At 38.7% G+C, this 19265-nt stretch overlaps 1 protein-coding gene across 2 annotated transcripts in view; it reads left to right on the forward strand.

Moving 5' to 3' along the window:
* Nucleotides 1–19265, forward strand: part of prkcbb (protein kinase C, beta b) — a 282211-nt gene that overhangs the window by 157257 nt on the left and 105689 nt on the right. For both annotated transcript variants that reach the window (XM_061981613.1, XM_061981612.1), the window contains exons 5-6: nt 8758–8886; nt 18941–19097. In XM_061981613.1, coding sequence (XP_061837597.1) covers nt 8758–8886; nt 18941–19097 — 286 coding nt within the window. The remainder of the gene's footprint in view (nt 1–8757; nt 8887–18940; nt 19098–19265) is intronic.

Raw genomic sequence — 19265 nt, forward strand, 5'->3', positions numbered from 1 at the left:
GTTTTTTATTAAGTTTTTTTCGTTTACACATTTTTTAAATTTATATATATATTTTAGCACACTGGAGATCTTAGCGACAGTGCTAGCACACTTTAGGGATATTAGCGACAGTGCTAGCACAGTTTAGGGATGTTAGCGACAGTGCTAGCATAGTTTAAGGATGTTAGCAACAGTGCTAGCACAGTTTAGGGATGTTAGCAACAGTGTTAGCACACTTTAGGGATGCTAGCGACAGTGCTGGCACACTTTAGGGATATTCTCTGTGTTTAATTGAGCGTTAGAGTAGTGGTGTTTATATGTATGCGTGCACATGTGTACATTGTTGAGTGTTAATTATGATATTTAAGACATTTTATATTGCTACAAAAAAAATTTTTTTGCCACTAATTATTTTCATTCAGCATTTAGTGCTACTAGTGGAAAAAGCTACTGAGTCAGACAGCATGTCATACATAAGCTATGCAGTACTGCCCTCTGAAGTCTTGGAAGTGCAACTGTATTGCAAATGTGATAATAATAATAAAAGAATATATCACAACTTGACAGCACAGTTATCATCATAAAAAAATTAAATTTTATCATCAAACAATTATTATTTATTAACACACACAAAAAAGTACCAAAAATTGGTAGCGTTGAGTACCTGTATCGATTCCCAGGTGAAGTGTAATTATTGACAGGAGCTCTCTAATCAGCTAAACCGACTCAATAACTCCACGGTGACGTCTTGGTGAATTTACTGAGGAATTTGTGAAACTGAAACAACACAAAAAGAATGTCATTGTAAGTTAATAATGTTATGTGTTAGCATATTAGCTATAGCTAACGACGCTAGCTTCATCACGTTACGACGGAATTGCACTTGTCCTTCTGGTTAAAAACTCAGTCTAAACAGAGGGGCAATGCAGCACCTGCAGTGAGCGAGCTTGTCCAAAAGATGGCGCCATAGCACAAACAATAACACACCTTTTACTTGTTTTTTTTAAACTTTTTGCATTTTGGCCCCGTTTACACTAAGGTTATCCAGGGTAAATCCCACCTAACCTTATCCGTGTCCACACACAACAATGCCACCGTTTAAGACCCCCGCTCACCTCCGTCCGCCGACGCAACACAACCTAATACTCATGCGCGGAAAATGCGCACGTCATAGTCGCCTCCAGTGTTGCTTTGTGTGCAAGTTCTTAAATGTAACTTATCTGAACAATATCCAGTGTTGTGGTATTTCAATTAACTGGAATCCAATGTGCTGTGGGGCCCTATTGTAGTGAATCACACCTGAGCCATCATAAATTAATCACATCTTTATTAGACACCTAAACAATGTGATAAAGAACATTTAACATTAATCAATCTTGGGATCTAGATATCTGGTCAGGACACTCCTCACTTTTTTGCCTTCACCTTCATTGTCCATTCATTTTGGTGACTTTATGTACTCTGGACCTAGACGTTGAGTCGGCGACATACGTGGCGGACAATAACTGATACAGTCTGCTTTGCCAGTCCAAATGCATTCGCTGTTTTCCTCGACGGCCAGGTAATACAAAGCACACGCTACCTTTTTTATCACATCCACGGGATCTCGCATTCTCGTTGTCTCTCCTTCGCCAAATGGACAAAGTTTTTCGCTAAGTAGCATCACAACTGACCCGGCCGGACATTGGAAAGTTCTCTTGCCGTCTGAGAAATGTTTTATCCCAAATAGCTGCAATCACTTTCTCTTAAGGTATTCATGTGTGATTTCCACAAGTGTCTGTACATGTAGAAGAAGGAGAAACACAGGCATGTCTGGATGACTCGCCTCCATCTTTCCAGTGGTTAGCTCCGAGTTACGAAACCGCTTTATTACGAAGCTGGCTGTGGCGCGTTCTTTCTGACGTCACTTCCTCTCCAAACTCAGTTTGTAAACGATCAATGAGTTCATACAAAGCTAAGAGCCGTAGATTCAAGAAATACACGCCGCACTTAGCCATGTAAAAAAATTGTCCGTGGAGGGGGACCTTAAACGCTGGTTTAGTGTGTCTGAAACGGGGCTTAGGCTAAATAATTATTAGTTTAAGGGGTTAAACGACTTAGTGTAGACATGGCATTTGACCGTCAGCAAAGAAAATTCTATAGATTAGCCGCACCGTTTTATAAGCCGCAGTCTTCAAAGCGTAGGAAAATTATAGTCTGGAACTTACAGTAATTTGTGTTTTTATTACCAAAGCTTTTTTTGGACACTGTGTACAACTGAATTTTTTGCATTTGAATTTTGTGAGCTGAATTTTTTTACATTAAATTATGCTGACAATTTTATTGGGTAAAACTCTGTGAGTGTATGACAATTCAGTAAAAAAATATTTAGTCTATAAAAGTTAATTGTGTTAAAATTCTGTGTATAAGAATTCAGTGTATGAAAACACAATGAAAAAATGTTAGTGTATAAAAGTTAATTGTGTTCAAATTCAGTAAAAAACATAATTAATGTATAAAGTTAAAGTTAAAGTACCAATGATTGTCACGCACACACTAAGTGTGGTGAAATTTGTCCTCTGAATTCAGAGTGTAAAAATTATGTTTATTACAATTCAGTGAAAACATTTTAGTGTATAAAAGTTAATTGTGTTAAAATTCAGTGTATAAAAATTCAGTGAAAAACATAATTGGTGTATAAAAATTTAGTTTATAAAAATTCTGTGTATAAAAATTCAGTGTATTGAAATTCAGTGGAAAAACATAATTAGAGTATATAAATTCAGAGTGTAAAAATTCAGGTCAATAAAAACTGAAGGAATCGGTTTTCTCAGAAGAGCCAATTAAGTGCTTCAGTCTTAATTGACCTGAAATGAGTCTCCAATTTTAAAGCAACAAATATTTCTGCACTGAATTTTTACACACTGAAATATTTTTTACATGATTTTTACACACAAAAAATGTGTTTACACTGAATTTGTAAACACACAAATGTTGCTGACATATAACAGTTACATAAGTTCATTGTCCAACAACTCTTTCATAAAAAGACACAAAGTAATTGGAGCCATGAATAGATCAATAATTCATAACAACATTGATTTTGATTCATTATTATTTTTTTAAAAGAAAATGGTGTTTGTTGTATGGCAAACATACAAAATATGTAATATTTTCCCTCCAAAAATATTTCAAAGTGGAATATTTAATTTGAAGTAATTTTAATAGATCAATAATTCACAGTGTTGGGACTTTTGTAATGATAGGACTAAGGGGAGGTGACGGCAAACAGACACCAGGGGGCAGTATGTACAATTATTTATTATATATATATATATATATATATATATATATATATATATATATATCCATCCATCCATTTTCTACCGCTTATTCCCCCTTTTGGGGTCGCGGGGGGCGCTGGAGCCTATCTCAGCTACAATCGGGCGGAATGCGGGGTACACCCTGGACAAGTCGCCACCTCATCGCAGGGCCAACACAGATAGACAGACAACATTCACACCCACATTCACACACTAGGGCCAATTTTAGTGTTGCCAATCAACCTATCCCCAGGTGCATGTGTTTGGAGGTGGGAGGAAGCCGGAGTACCCGGAGGGAACCCACGCAGTCACGGGGAGAACATGCAAACTCCACACAGAAAGATCCCGAGCCCGGGATTGAACCCAAGACTACTCAGGACCTTCGTATTGTGAGGCAGATGCACTAACCCCTCTGCCACCGTGCTGCCCCATATATATATATATAATTCGATATATATATATAATAATAATAACAAACAATACTAATTTAATAAACTAAGGAAATGGAGTGTGAACTTTATCCAAAAGGGAATGGTGTAAGACTATGTGTAGAATTTAACTGAAGTGAGTGTTACCAACGTGTTGAATGAGATACGAGGAAGTCCAGGGGGCAGGCAGATGATCCGGGGCCAGAGAGAGACGTCAGAATCCAGGGGCGAGCAAGAGGTCGAGGAACGAAGGAGGCAGTCAGAGTCCAGAGGGAGATCCAGGGAAAAGTGAGACGCACAGCTCACTTTCCAGACGACGAAGGGTACTGTGGGGACACGGGAGAAGACAAGGGACAAATCAAGGCATGGAGAGGAAACACGAATAGAGAGCATGAAGCTTGTTGCTTACGGTACACCATGAGAAAACTAAGTTCCCGCGACGATCCTTGGGTCCACTGGTCCTTTATTGATCTCGCCCTCATCAGACCCAGGTGAGTAGATTGCCGGTGAGTGATTGCAGCTGGTGGCTGCTGCAGGGCGGGGACGTGCGCGGCGCGTCCCTGGATGGGTGTGTCCCGAGGTGCGCACCGATGGATGAGCGGCGTTGGCAGGAGCCTGAGCCGTAACAGTACCCCCTCCTTATGGACAGCTCCCAGATGTCCTACAGGTCGTACCACAAAAGGCACAGGAAAAAAAATCAAGGGAGGCCGGAGGGGTGAATTGGTGGTGGGTCGCCGACCCAAATGTCCCCGAATCCACCGAGGACGAGTCTGGTGGCGGCGGCGAGTAGAACGCCGCTGAGGCCGGCGAGGTGGGCGACCAAGGAACGGCCACCATCTTGGCCGTCGGGAAGGCAGACGCGAGTAGCGCAATGGTGCGTCTCGCCGGAAATGAGGAGGAGACGTCTGAGGCGTGGAAGCAGCAGCGGAAGTAGTCATCGGCGTGGAAGCAGCAGCGGAAGTAGTCATCGGCGTGGAAGCAGCAGCGGAAGTCATCGGCGTGGAAGCAGCAGCGGAAGTCAAAGCCGGAGACGAGGAGGGCAGCTGAGGAGCTGGCCGAGGTGCTGAAGTCGGCGGAGCAGGCCGAGGTGCTGAAGTCGGCGGAGCAGGCCGAGGTGCTGAAGTCGGCGGAGCAGGCCGAGGTGCTGAAGTCGGCGGAGCAGGCCGAGGGGCTGAAGTCGGCGGAGCAGGCCGAGGGGCAGAAGTCGAGGCCAGCCTGGGAGCTGGTGGAGACGTGGGGGCCAGCCTGGGAGCTGGTGGAGACGTGGGGGCCAGCCTGGGAGCTGGTGGAGATGTGGGGGCCAGCCTGGGAGCTGGTGGAGACGTGGGGACCAGCCTGGGAGCTGACGGAGACGAGGGGACCAGCCTGGGAGCTGGTGCTAGCTCGGAGACTAGCCTGGGGACTGGTGCTAGCTCAGAGGTTAGCCTGGGGACTGGTGCTAGCTCAGAGGCTAGCCGAGGGGCTGGTGCTAGCTCGGACGCTAGCCAAGGGGCTGGTGCTAGCTCGGACGCTAGCCGAGGGGCTGGTGCTAGCTCGGACGCTAGCCGAGGGACTGGTGCTAGCTCGGACGCTAGCCGAGGGACTGGTGCTAGCTCGGACGCTAGCCGAGGGACTGGTGCTAGCTCGGACGCTAGCCGAGGGACTGGTGCTAGCTCGGACGCTAGCCGAGGGACTGGTGCTAGCTCGGAGGCTAGCCAGAGGACTGGTGGTTGCTCGCAAGCTAGCCAGGGGACTGGTGGTTGCGGCTGGGAAAAGCGGAAGACAGGTGGAATTAGTCTGGCAGAGGGTAGCCTGTCTTGGTGCAGCTGCGCCACCCCATCAGCACAGCCACCAGTACTACCCCCCCTCTCCGAAAGCGGATGCCAGACGCTTCTTTCTGGCTGAGGAACAGTCACTAAGGGTGGGAGGAGGGTGTCCAGGCGACGGGTAAATTCCTCCTTGCTCACATCACTGCTAAACATGCCTTTCCACGACAGTTTGGCAGGACAAGACAACTCCTCCGGTGTGGAGTGAAAAAAAGAAAAAGACATGGTGAATGGGGCAAGAGGCAGAGAAAAAAAAAAAAAAAATTGTCACAGGGGGCGGAACGAAAGTCACTAGGGGCGGGGCTAAGGAACTGTGCCGTCAGGTCCTTAATAATTTTGGCGGGAACTTACTGTAATGGTAGGACCAAGGGGAGGTGACGGCAAACAGACACCAGGGGGCAGTATGTACAATTATTTATTATATATATATATATATATATATATATATATATATATAATTCAATATATATATATAATAATAATAATAACAAACAATACTAATTTAATAAACTAAGGAAATGGAGTGTGAACTTTATCCAAAAGGGAATGGTGTAAGACTATGTGTAGAATTTAACTGAAGTGAGTGTTACCAACGTGTTGAATGAGATACGAGGAAGTCCAGGGGGCAGGCAGATGATCCGGGGCCAGAGAGAGACGTCAGAATCCAGGGGCGAGCAAGAGGTCGAGGAACGAAGGAGGCAGTCAGAGTCCAGAGGGAGATCCAGGGAAAAGTGAGACGCACAGCTCACTTTCCAGACGACGAAGGGTACTGCGGGGACACGGGAGAAGACAAGGGACAAATCAAGGCATGGAGAGGAAACACGAATAGAGAGCATGAAGCTTGTTGCTTACGGTACACCATGAGAAAACTAAGTTCCCGCGACGATCCCTGGGTCCACTGGTCCTTTATTGATCTCGCCCTCATCAGACCCAGGTGAGTAGATTGCCGGTGAGTGATTGCAGCTGGTGGCTGCTGCAGGGCGGGGACGCGCGCGGCGCGTCCCTGGATTCGCGCACCCGTGGGCGTGTCCCGAGGTGCGCACAGATGGATGAGCGGCGTTGGCAGGAGCCTGAGCCGTAACAGCGTTACTGTAATGCCGTTAGTTTCGGCGGTAACTAGTAATCTAACGCGTTATTTTTTATATTCAGTAACTCAGTTACCGTTACTACATGATGCGTTACTGCGTTATTTTACGCTATTTTTTATGTAGTATCGGCTAGAAACTGAGGATCTGAGTGTGTTTTATTGCAGCGAAGCAGAGACGTGCTTCTGATTCTTCCTCTGCGCTCTCTGTGTGTCTGGGTGTGGGAAGGGGAGGGGAGGGGGGTGCGCAATACAACGTAAACCGTTGGCCAACCAAAAAGTAACCACAGAACACTATACGACTATACGGTACAGTGTTCTGTGGTTACTTTTTGGTTGGCCAAGCGGACGTGACGACAGGCTGTCCTCACTCAGATCCGCACGGACCGGGAGGGGGCGTGCCTTACGTCCGGCTGGAAATCGGGAGTAATTTGGAGAATGGTTGTCCCAGGGAGAGGCACTGAAATTCGGGAGGGTTGGCAAGTATGAGATATTCTCACTTCTTTTCTTTTGTCGAGCACAAAGAAAAGAACATTTTAGTTAAATGTATGTTGTGTCTTGGATCAAAGATCCCATCTCCTGCCCAAAACAACAATTCAAATCTGCCTGGTTAGGCTCTGTGTATGTCACGTGTGCCTTCCTTAGGTGAAGCCAGGTTTACAGCTATGTTTTTGATTGATTGATTGATTGAAACTTTTATTAGTAGATTCCGTACAATTGACCACTAAATGGTAACACCCAAATAAGTTTTTTAACTTGTTTAAGTCAGGGTCCACTTAAATTGATTCATGATACAGATATATACTATCAAATATATACTAACATCATAATACAGTCATCACACAAGATAATCATCAGGGTATATACATTGAATTATTTACAATCCGGGGTGTGGGATATGGAGGGGGGTGGGAGGGGGTTAGGTTTGGTTGGTATCAACACTTCAGTCATCAACAATTGCATCATCAGAGAAATGGACATTGAAACAGTGTAGGACTGACTTAGTAGGATATGTATAGCAAGTAGTGGACACAGAGAGAGATCAGAAAGTATAAGAAAAAGTGTCTACATTTGATTATTTACAATCCGAAGAGGTATTATGTGGAAGGGAGGGTGTTAGTTTAGGGTTGTAGTTGTCTGGAGGTGTTCTTTTAGTGCGGTTTTGAAGGAGGATAGAGATGCCCTTTCTTTTACACCTGTTGGGAGTGCATTCCATATTGAAGTGGCATAGAAAGAAAATGAGTTAAGACCTTTGTTAGTTCGGAATCTGGGTTTAACGTGGTTAGTGTTAGTGTTAGTGTTATTATGCTGTTTGTTACTTATGTATGTTATGTTGCAGCTATTTAAAATAGTTTTGTCAATTTGTTCTGGCCTGAAATAAATTGGCCCTTTGAAACATATCTTTGTCTTTGTGTGTTGTATGTAGAGCACATTGCTTAGCAGAGTTCAGTGATGCAAGTGTATGTCAAGTTGATCAACAGATTGTATTATTCTCCAGTGCAATAACAGTACTGAAATGAAGGCTAAAAGGGCATTAATGGGAGCTTTATAAAAAAAAAAAAAAAAAGTAGAAGAAGTAACTAAATAGTTACTTTTCACAGTAACGCATTACTTTTTGGTGTAAGTAACTGAGTTAGTAACTGAGTTACTTTTGAAATAAAGTAACTAGTAACTGTAACTAGTTACTGTTTTTCAGTAACTAACCCAACACTGATAATTCATAACACCCTGATTTTAATTCATTATTATTAAAAAATAAGTCAAATCCCACTAAAATTATTGGGGATCCAAAAGTTTCCACTCATAAAAATGTTAAAAATAAGTAATAAATGTATTTTTTAACTTTAAACACTCTTTATCAACTTCACATCTTTCTGTCGATTATACGTTTTTATTATAATTTCACATGTTTGTTGGTATTATGCCCTTTTTTTTAACATTAAATTGTGTTTGTTATATGGCAAACATACAAAATATGCAATATTTTCCCAGAAAATATTTCAAAATGGAATATTTGATGTAAGTAATTGGAGTCTTAAATAGATCAATAATTGATTTATTATTTATTATTTTTGTCTGAGCGGGGCACAAATGGCCCCCGTGCAGCACTTTGACCAGCCCTGCTGTGGTGGTTACTGAGTGTACCTTGTCTGTTGCAGACTGCATGATGAACATTCATAAACGATGTGTGGCTAACGTGCCTAGCCTGTGTGGGACAGACCACACTGAGAGGAGAGGTCGCATCTACATCACTGCTGAGATCAAGACCAACGTGCTCACTGTCACCAGTAAGTATCTCTCTCACCACATCACACACACACACATTATTTATTTATAATGTTGTTGTTTTTTTGCTTACACTTTTTTTTAAATGTTTTTTCGTTTACACGTATTTTATTAACTTTTTTTGTTTAGACGTTTTTTTAATGTTTTTTTTTGTTTTTCACGTTTTTTTTAATTTATTAAGTTTTTTTTGTTTACACGTTTTTTTTAATTTATTATGTTTTTTTCATTTACACATTATTTTTTAACAGCGAGGCCGTGTAAAGTGAACCGCGTTGTAGCGAGGGAACACTTTCTAGGTATACAAAGAAGTGTATTTACAACATTAATAATATATACATACTATGCAAATATAAAAAAGCTTGCTGTGAAAAATTAGTTGGGATTTCACAAGAAAAATGTCACAATTTCACAACGCAAGTAAAAATTTTACAAGAATAAGCGAACATTTGTGTAATATTATGATAAAAGTTGAATTTTGCTCAACAACAGTCACAATTTTACAAGAAAAGCTTAACATTTTGGCAATATTATAATAATAATCGGAATTTTACTTGGCCCTGTGATGAGGTGGCGACTTGTCCAGGGTGTACCCCGCCTTCCACCCGATTGTAGCTGAGATAGGCTCCAGCGCCCCCCGCGACCCCGAAGGGAATAAGCGGTAGAAAATGGATGGATGGATGGATGGAATTTTACTTGGCAAAATTATAACAAAAGTCATAATTCTACTCAAAAAATGTCACTGTTTTACAAGAACAACAAACAAATTGGCAATATTGTGACAAAAGTCTAAATTTTACATGACAAATGTTACCATTTTGCATTAAAAAGTAATATATTTCCATAAAAAAGTAATAATTTTACGAGAAAATATTGCAACATTACCAAAACTGAAATGATATGAGAAATTGTTCCCAATTTTATGTATAAAAAAAAAAGAAAAAGAAAAAAGACAAAAGTTTTTTGTTGAATTTTTTGTTTGTATTTGGTTTTTAATCGTCATTATTTACTTCAAGTTATTACAGTAAGTCTCTATATACTGACCAGGGCTCAGAAAATCTGCAAAGACTCCTCCCACCCCCACCAAGGACTGTTTTCACTGCTGGACTTTAGAAAGAGGTTCCGCAGCCTCCGAAGCAGAACCTCCAGGTTCTGTAACAGCTTCTTCCCTCAGGCCGTAAGACTCTTGAATGCATCATAATTAAATTATCCCCTCAACTCCCCCCAAAATGGATTAACTCACTGGAAAAAAAAAACAATATAACATACATCCATAAATGTGGACACATGTGAAAAAGTGCAATATATTTATCTGTACAGTAATCTATTTATGTATTTATTTATTTATCTATATTTTGTATATATTTATTTATTTCATATATATATATGTATATATTATTTATATATATTTATTTATTTATATATGCACCTTATTGCTTTTTTATCCTGCACTACCATGAGCTTATGTAACGAAATTTCGTTCTTATCTGTGCTGTAATAGTTCAAATTTGAATGACAATAAAAAGGAAGTCTAAGTCTAAGTCTATACATATTTATTTTTTTTTTAAATTAATTTTGGCCAAAGGGGGCGCATTTCAATTTCTGACACACACTTGTCATTACATATGTTGGCCAGAGGGGGAGCACTTTTAAAAGCGACACACAGTCAATTTGAACAATCCCTCCTTTTTGGGACCACCCTCATTTTGGGGTGCAAATGAGACATTCTCTATTAGATGCAATGGTTTTCTGTATTGGGACCATGATTTATGTCCTCACTTGTTCACACATCCTCATATGGAAGCTACTTTTCCTCAAATCATGACAACGTGGCGCAGTTGGGTGAGTGGCTGTGCCGGCGACCTGAGGGTGTACTGGTTCGATCCCCACCATCTACCAACCTAGTCACGTCCGTTGTGTCCTTGAGCAGGACATTTCATCCTTGCTCCTGATGCATACCTGCCAACTACTCCGGTTTTCCCGTAATTAGTACGGTTTTCATCAACCTATTCCGGGTTACGGTTGCAGTGATAAAAAATACGTTTTTTCATTAATTAAATTTTATTAATTTTTTAAAAAGTTTTATTCACGAAATCGCGTAACAACAATGACAATCGACACTGCTTCCTAGGGCTGGGAGATAAAACAATAACAATATATATTGCGATAGACATGTGATCAATATCAATAGAAAATGGGGTCGATAGAACGTTCGATAATTTCACTGAGTTCTGTTAGAAAAAATAGGAAGAAATGCCGAGCCGGAACCGCACGGCATTCTGGGGGGGTGTAGGCAGATGAAGGGCTTTGGCCTCTCAACCTATCACGGCCGAGCCTGAACCGCAAGGCATTCTGGGAAATGCTAACAGGAAAAAAAAAAAAAGCAACAACGGCGAGCTGACGACGAGGAGTGAAACAAAACGGGAATATGAGTGCGGCGGCACGAGAGGAAATTGTAAATAAAAAAGGAAACGTCACGTCACCAGTTTGGCAGTATTTTGGATTTTTTAAGTCCGATACGAATCAGAGTAATACTGTCTGCAAACTTTGCAAGGTCGTCGTCCCGACCAAGTCTGGGGACACGACAAACTTATTTTACCACCTGAGCCGCTCTCACCCGCTGGAGTACAGCAGTAACAAACAACCACAACCATCTACATCAGCCGGTGCAAGTGGAACAGCACCGAAGCGGCAACAACAGACCACCATCGAGAGATACTCGGCAGCAGTGCCATATGACAAAAATTCAAAACGTTATAAAGAAATAACGGATGCAGTGGTGGATCAATTAGCGAAGGACATGCTACCTACTTATATTTAAAATAAAAGTATTTAAATTCAGCCTTTTTTCTCCTGGTCTTTATTTAGAATATTTTTTTTTTTAAATCAATAATTATCGATATCGACTGATATGAAACACTTATATCGTGATACATTTTTTAGTCATATCGCCCAGCCCTACCAGTGCTTCCTGTAACTTCCTATTGAGCCATTCCGAATGTCATGCGCGAGGCTATTTATAGCACCGCTGCCAAGCCCGAGGCACCAGTTGCCATTGTTTCCAAACAAGCGAACGATCATGGAATCAGCCGGAGAAAAATCGCATACGAGTCTTAAACCGAAAAGGAAACTGCAGTCATTCCGTGAAGAATATTCAAAAGCCTATCCGGGAATAATTATCCGTTCCAAAAAGGGTGAAAACTACGCGAATTGCACCTTGTGCAGACAAGATGTTTCGATCGGACACGGAGGAATTAGCGATGTAAAAGACCACGTTGGGACAAAAAAACACAAGTCTAATGCCGTTGCTAGCGATACAAGTGGAAAACGTTCAACGTTTTTCGTCGCCCAAACAGATTCTTTGGATGTGATAAATGCCAAAGTTTTATTTACGGAGGCAATAATTGAGCAAACAAAAAGGTAATGACACCAATGTTATCTATTGGAATTGTTTAGTACTGTTATACTGTTAAAAGTGTTTATACTATTTATGCTTTCAAGTCCATGTTGAAGAAATCTTGTTAAATGTTGACAGCATAACTACCAAAATACAGAAGTATGTCCTTAATATTTTTGCAGTGCTATTTCTGTTGAAAAGTTAAAATGATTACATTAGAGATGTGATGTGCCACTTTTCAAGTGTCTGATGGCTTAAATTAATTTTCATTAATTTTTCATATTTTGAATTCTTTTGAAAGGTTTACAAAAAAACTACATTTGAATTGTAATTCCATGCTATTGACAGGACTATTAATTTTAATGAAGTTAGCTTACCATGTTTACAGTATGATAATTGTGATAGAAATGTGAATTTTAGGCACAGAATATTTTTTACAATTGAACAAGGCAGTAGATTATACAAGCTTGGACAGAAAGTTAATAATGACACCAATTTTTTTTTTTATGGAATTGTTTAGTACTGTTTTACCATTTGTTTACTGTAAAAAGTGTTTATACTGTTTATACTTTCAATTAACAAATTGAAGTCTTGTGAAAGGTTGACAGGATAACTGGCATTAACTGTCAAAATAATTTCAAACTATTGAAGTTAGCTTACAGAATAAACATGTCAATCAACCCATATGATTTTTGCTGTAATATTTTTGTTTTGAAAAGTCACTGTGACTGATAGAAAAGTGATTGTTTTAGCAACATTTTAACCTGTCTGAATGCTAATAATCATTTTGCGTCGGGGGGCGAAGGAACCCCCCACCAGGACTTTGTCCTGGACCTACCAGGGCCTGCGGCCCCTGGACCCTGGCTACTAGGTTTTTCTGATTTCAAAAGTTGGCAGGTATGCTGATGGGTCGTGTTTAGGGCCTTGCATGGTAGCTCCCGCCATCAGTGTGTGAATGGGTGAATGTGGAAATAGTGTCAAAGCGCTTTGAGTACCTTGAAGGTAGAAAAGCGCTATACAAGTATAACCCATTTTACCATTTTAACCATTCCTTGTTGATGTCTCCAGAATGGTAGAAATACAAGAACTCACACACGCTCTCTCTCCCTCCAGTGGTGGAACTACGAAATGTTTACTGTCACCTCTCTGTTAACACTAGTTCCTACTTTCAAGCACTTTAGGACTCAAGTCTCATGCCAGGCTGCAGCGATTATTCCATTCAATCGATTAATTTGATTAGAAATAAGCTTCAATTCATAATCTGTCGCTTCAATTAATCGTTTAATGAATGAAAATAATGCAAAATTGATCAAATACAGACAACGTGGAATGCCTTAAAGTTAAAATACGCAAACATACATTTGAAATAATATAGTCATATATTACACATACATGACATTTAAAATCAATATAGTCATATATTACATGTACATTATATTCAAAATAATATACTCAAATATTACATGTACATTAAATTTCAAATAATATAATAATTGTTTTACATGTACATTATATTCAAAATAATAGTATTTTTCATATGTACATTTTATTTAAAATAATAGTCATTTTTTACATGTAAGTTATATTTAAAATAATATAGGCATATATTACATGTACATTGTATTTAAAATAATATAGTCATATATTACATGTACATTATATTTAAAATAATATAGTCATTTTTTACATGTATGTTATATTTAAAATTATATATAATAATATGTAAACATGTACATTATATTTAAAATAATATAGTCATATATTATATGTACATTATATTTAAAATAATATAATCATTGTTTACATGTACATATATTTAAAATAATATAGTCATTTTTTACATGTACATTATATTTAAAATAATTTAGTCATGTATTACGTGTACATTATATCTAAAATTGCATAGTCTTACATTACATGTACATTATATTTAATACCAGTAAAGCCATATATTTAAGATGTTTGTTTTTTACAGTACATTACTGTAAATGTAAAAACAATAACACTTTTGTCTTATGTCTTTTTTCTCAATTCAATCAAGTATTTTTTACTGTAAAATCTTCTGACTTTTTTTTTTAACAGTGAAAAGATGCACATTTAAAACATGCAAATGCACTGAAAATGTGTCCAGGTTATGAATAATACAAATATTAGTACAATAGTCATGACAAACTAATATCATCATGAAGATGTTTATGTGTTTTTTTTGTTTATTATTTTCTTCACTACTTATGAAATCTGTTTTTGAAAAGATCAGATTAATGCAGAAGTAACAATGCAGTATATTTGTCTACCTGTAGGTGGCAGCAGAGGAAAGGTAATATCTTGACCTGTTACCATGGTTACGGTGCCATTCATGTTCCTCAGTACTGTGTCTCAGAAATGATGTTTGAAGGAAAAACAATAACATTCTTGTTTTTATTGAGCCAATAATGGGTGAATTGTTATGTTTATGTCTTTATTTCTTCTAATGTTTGGACTAGTATCTCAATTTTATTACAACAATTCAATCATTTGTAATCTCACACAGAAACTATGTTTATGACTGCTTTTTACTGTTATTTTTAAATTATTACACCATTTGTAACCATGGCTGAAATATAACAATCTTACACAAATGATATATTTATGTGAAACAATCTTTTTACTTTTTAATAATTTTTTTAATCAAAAGAAAATGAGCATTATGTCAATATTTTCGGTCTCTGAGTCACAACAGCAGAAGTTGAACATCTTGTTGGATTTTATTCTCTTGCTAAATCATTCTCTATTAGATCACACACAAGTCTGCAGGACTGCTTGTATCGCACATGATTTCACACACTAGTAAACACTCTGCAGGACTGCTTGTATCGCATATGATATCACACATTAGTAAACACTCTGCAGGACTGCTTGTATCGCACATGATTTCACACACTGGTAAACACTCTGCAGGACTGCTTGTATCGCATATGATGTCACACATTAGTAAACACTCTGCAGGACTGCTTGTATCGCACATGATATCACACATTAGTAAACACTCTGCAGGACTGCTTGTATCGCACATTATATCACACACAAGTAAACACTGCAGGACTGCTTGTATCGCACATGATATTACACACAAGTTAACACTCTGTAATGCTGCTTGTATCACACATGATATCACACACTAGTAAACACGCTGCAGGACTGCTTGTATCGCACATGATTTCACACACTAGTAAACACTCTGCAGGACTGCTTGTATCGCATATGATATCACACATTAGTAAACACTCTGCAGGACTGCTTGTATCGCACATGATTTCACACACTGGTAAACACTCTGCAGGACTGCTTGTATCGCATATGATGTCACACATTAGTAAACACTCTGCAGGACTGCTTGTATCGCACATGATATCACACATTAGTAAACACTGCAGGACTGCTTGTATCGCACATGATATTACACACAAGTTGACACTCTGTAATGCTGCTTGTATCACACATGATATCACACACTAGTAAACACGCTGCAGCACTGCTTGTATCACACTTAATATCACACACATGTAAACACTCTGCAGGACTGCTTGTATCTCACATGATATCACACACACACACATGTAAACACTCTGCAGGACTGCTTGTATCGCACACGACATCACACACAAGTAAACACGCTGCAGGACTGCTTGTATCGCACATGATATCACACCAAAGTAAACACGCTGCAGGACTGCTTGTATCGCACATAATATCACACACAAATAAACACCGTAATACTGCTTGTATTGCACATGATATCACACACTAGTAAACACGCTGCAGGAATGCTTGTATCACACTTAATATCACACACATGTAAACCCGCTGCAGGACTGCTTGTATCACACATGATATCACACCAAAGTAAACACGCTGCAGGACTGCTTGTATCGCACATAATATCACACACAAATAAACACAGTAGTACTGCTTGTATCGCACATTATATCACACACTAGTAAACACGCTGCAGGACTGCTTGTATCGCACTTGATGTCACACACACACATGTAAACACTCCGCGGGACTGCTTGTTTCGCGCGTGATACCACACACAAACACAAATTCTGCAGGACTGCTTGTATCGCACATGATATCACACACACGAGTTAACACTCTGCAGGACTGATTGTATCGCACATGATATCACACACAATTAAACACTCTGCAGGACTGCTTGTACCGCTTATGATATCACACACAAGTAAACGCTCTGCAGGATGGCTTGTATTGCACATGATATCACACACACATGTAAACACTCCGCAGGACTGCTTGTTTCGCACGTGATACCACACACAAATACAAATTCTGCAGGACTGCTTGTACCGCTTATGATATCACACACAAGTAAATACTCTTCAGGACTGCTTGTATCGCACGTGATATCACACATGAGTAAACACTGCAGGACTGCTTGTTTCGCACATGTTATCACACACACACGAGTAAACACTGCAGGACTGCTTGTATTACACATGACATCACACACAAGTAAACACGCTGCAGGACTGCTTGTATCGCACATGATATCACACACAAATAAACACTCTGCAGGACTGCTTGTATCACACATGATATCACACACAAATAAACACTCTGCAGGACTGCTTGTATCGCACATGATATCACACACAAATAAACACTTTGCAGGACTGCTTGTATCGCACATGATATCACACACAAATAAACACTCTGCAGGACTGCTTGTATCGCACATGATATCACACGCAAATAAACACTCTGCAGGACTGCTTGTATCGCACATGATTCAGTGTTCTGCAGGACACACTTTAGAGCTGACATAGAGAAAAAGATGAATTATTGAAGCAGACATAAAAGCACACAGTTCTGTATTTGATGTAAAAATCCTTGGAGACTATTTGGCCTGCTTGTGTCTTTATGGTCACTTTAACACGCAGCATGGAATATTTATGGGCCTGCTCCACTGAGGGTTTCACGCGCTCTATCAGCTCTGTGGTTAACTTCACAAACTTGAGTCTCTGCCGTCATCAAAGCCATTCTGGATATCTTATACTGTATTTAAATATTTAAATATCTTCTATTTAACTTATTTGACCTTCTATTTACCTTCTTTTTGCCCTTTTTTTTAACCTTCTTTTACATGTAATCATTTAGTTGACCTTTTTTACATATTTTACCCCTCATTTATTACTTTTATTCTCTATATCCCTTCTTTTACCTTTTATTTACTTTATTTTACCTTCTATTTAACTTATTTTACCTTTTATTAACTTCTCTTACCTTCCATTTAACCTTTTTTACCTTCTTTAACCCTCTATATAACTTATTTGACCTTATCTACCTTATTTTACTTTTTATCTACCTTTTTTTACCTTTTATTTACCTATTTGACCAAATTTTACTTTGTTTGATCATGTTTTACCTTCTATCTTCCTTATTTTACCTTCTTAATTACATTATTACATTACATTATACATATTATATTACCTTGTATTTTCCTTATTTTACCTTTCATTCACTACCTTGACCTTATATTTACTTTATTTGACCTTCTCCTTACCCTTTTTTCCCTTCCCTTACCTTTAAGTCATTTCTTTTACCTTCTATTTACCCGTTTTTTTTTACTACTTTTTCTTTGATATTCTTTCTTTTACCTTTTATTTTCATTTCATTTACCTTAGTTTACCTTTTATTCACTGCCTTTAGCTTATATTTACTTTCTATTACCTTCTCTATACACTTTTATTTTACCTTTGATTCATTTATTTGACCTTCTATTTACCTTGTTCTACCCTTTTTTCCTACTACTTTTTCTTTAATATTTTTTCTTTTACCTTTTTTGTTTAAATATTCCTTATTTTACCTTTTATTCACTGCCTTTACCTTATATTTACTTTCTTTTACCTTCTCTATACCCTTTTTCTCTTACCTTTAATTCATTTATTTTATTTTCTATTTACCTTGTTTTACCCCTTATTTACTACTTTTTCTCATATTCCTTCTATAGCCTTTTATTTTTTTCATTTTATTTTTGTGATTTCACCTTTTATTTACAGTCTTTACCTTCTAATGACCTTTTATCATTATTTCACCTTATTTTACATTTAGTTCACTTATATTACCTTCTTCTTCCTTCTCTTACCTTCTATTCAACTTGTTTTACAATTCTTTATGCAGTGCAGATTTTAATATCAATAAAATCATATATTACATGTACATTATATTTAAAATGATATAGTCATATATTACTTGTACATTATATGTAAAATAATATAGTCATGTATTATATGTACATTATATTTAAAATAATATAGTCATGTATTACATGTACGTTATATTTAAAATAATATAGTCATATATTACATGTACATTATATTTAAAATAATATAGTCATATATTACATGTATATTATATTTAAAAATACTTGTGTAACAAAAATGTACCAATGATTGCTTTAAGTACAAAGTGCTTATGTAAGCGACTTTTTTCACACCTTTATTTTGTTAACGCAGTCAGACCGGATGTAGCACACAGCGCCTTTATTGTGAAGGCTGTTCTTCATCCCGACTCTATAGAAGACCAAGGACCACATTCAGAGTTCCATCCCTGACTTGTACCCACTGTCTCTAAGTCTGGCTCCTTCCTCCTTGTCCTGGCAGTCAAAGAGGCCAGGAACCTGGTCCCCATGGACCCCAACGGCCTGTCGGACCCCTACGTCAAACTGAAACTGATTCCAGACCCTCGCAGTGAAAGTAAACAGAAGACCAAGACCATCAAATGCTGCCTCAACCCCGTCTGGAATGAGACCTTTAAATTGTAAGCCATTTATTATTCATCCTTCTTTTATTCCCTCCATTAATGAGAGCTTCTCTCTCTCTCTCTCTCTCTCTCTCTCTCTCTCTCTCTCTCTCTCTCTCTCTCTCTCTCTCTCTCTCTCTCTCTCTCTCTCTCTCTCTCTCTCCCTCTCTCCCTCTCTCTTTTATC

This window comes from Nerophis lumbriciformis, linkage group LG24 (genome assembly GCF_033978685.3).
Source record: "Nerophis lumbriciformis linkage group LG24, RoL_Nlum_v2.1, whole genome shotgun sequence".
Lineage (NCBI taxonomy): Eukaryota > Metazoa > Chordata > Actinopteri > Syngnathiformes > Syngnathidae > Nerophis > Nerophis lumbriciformis.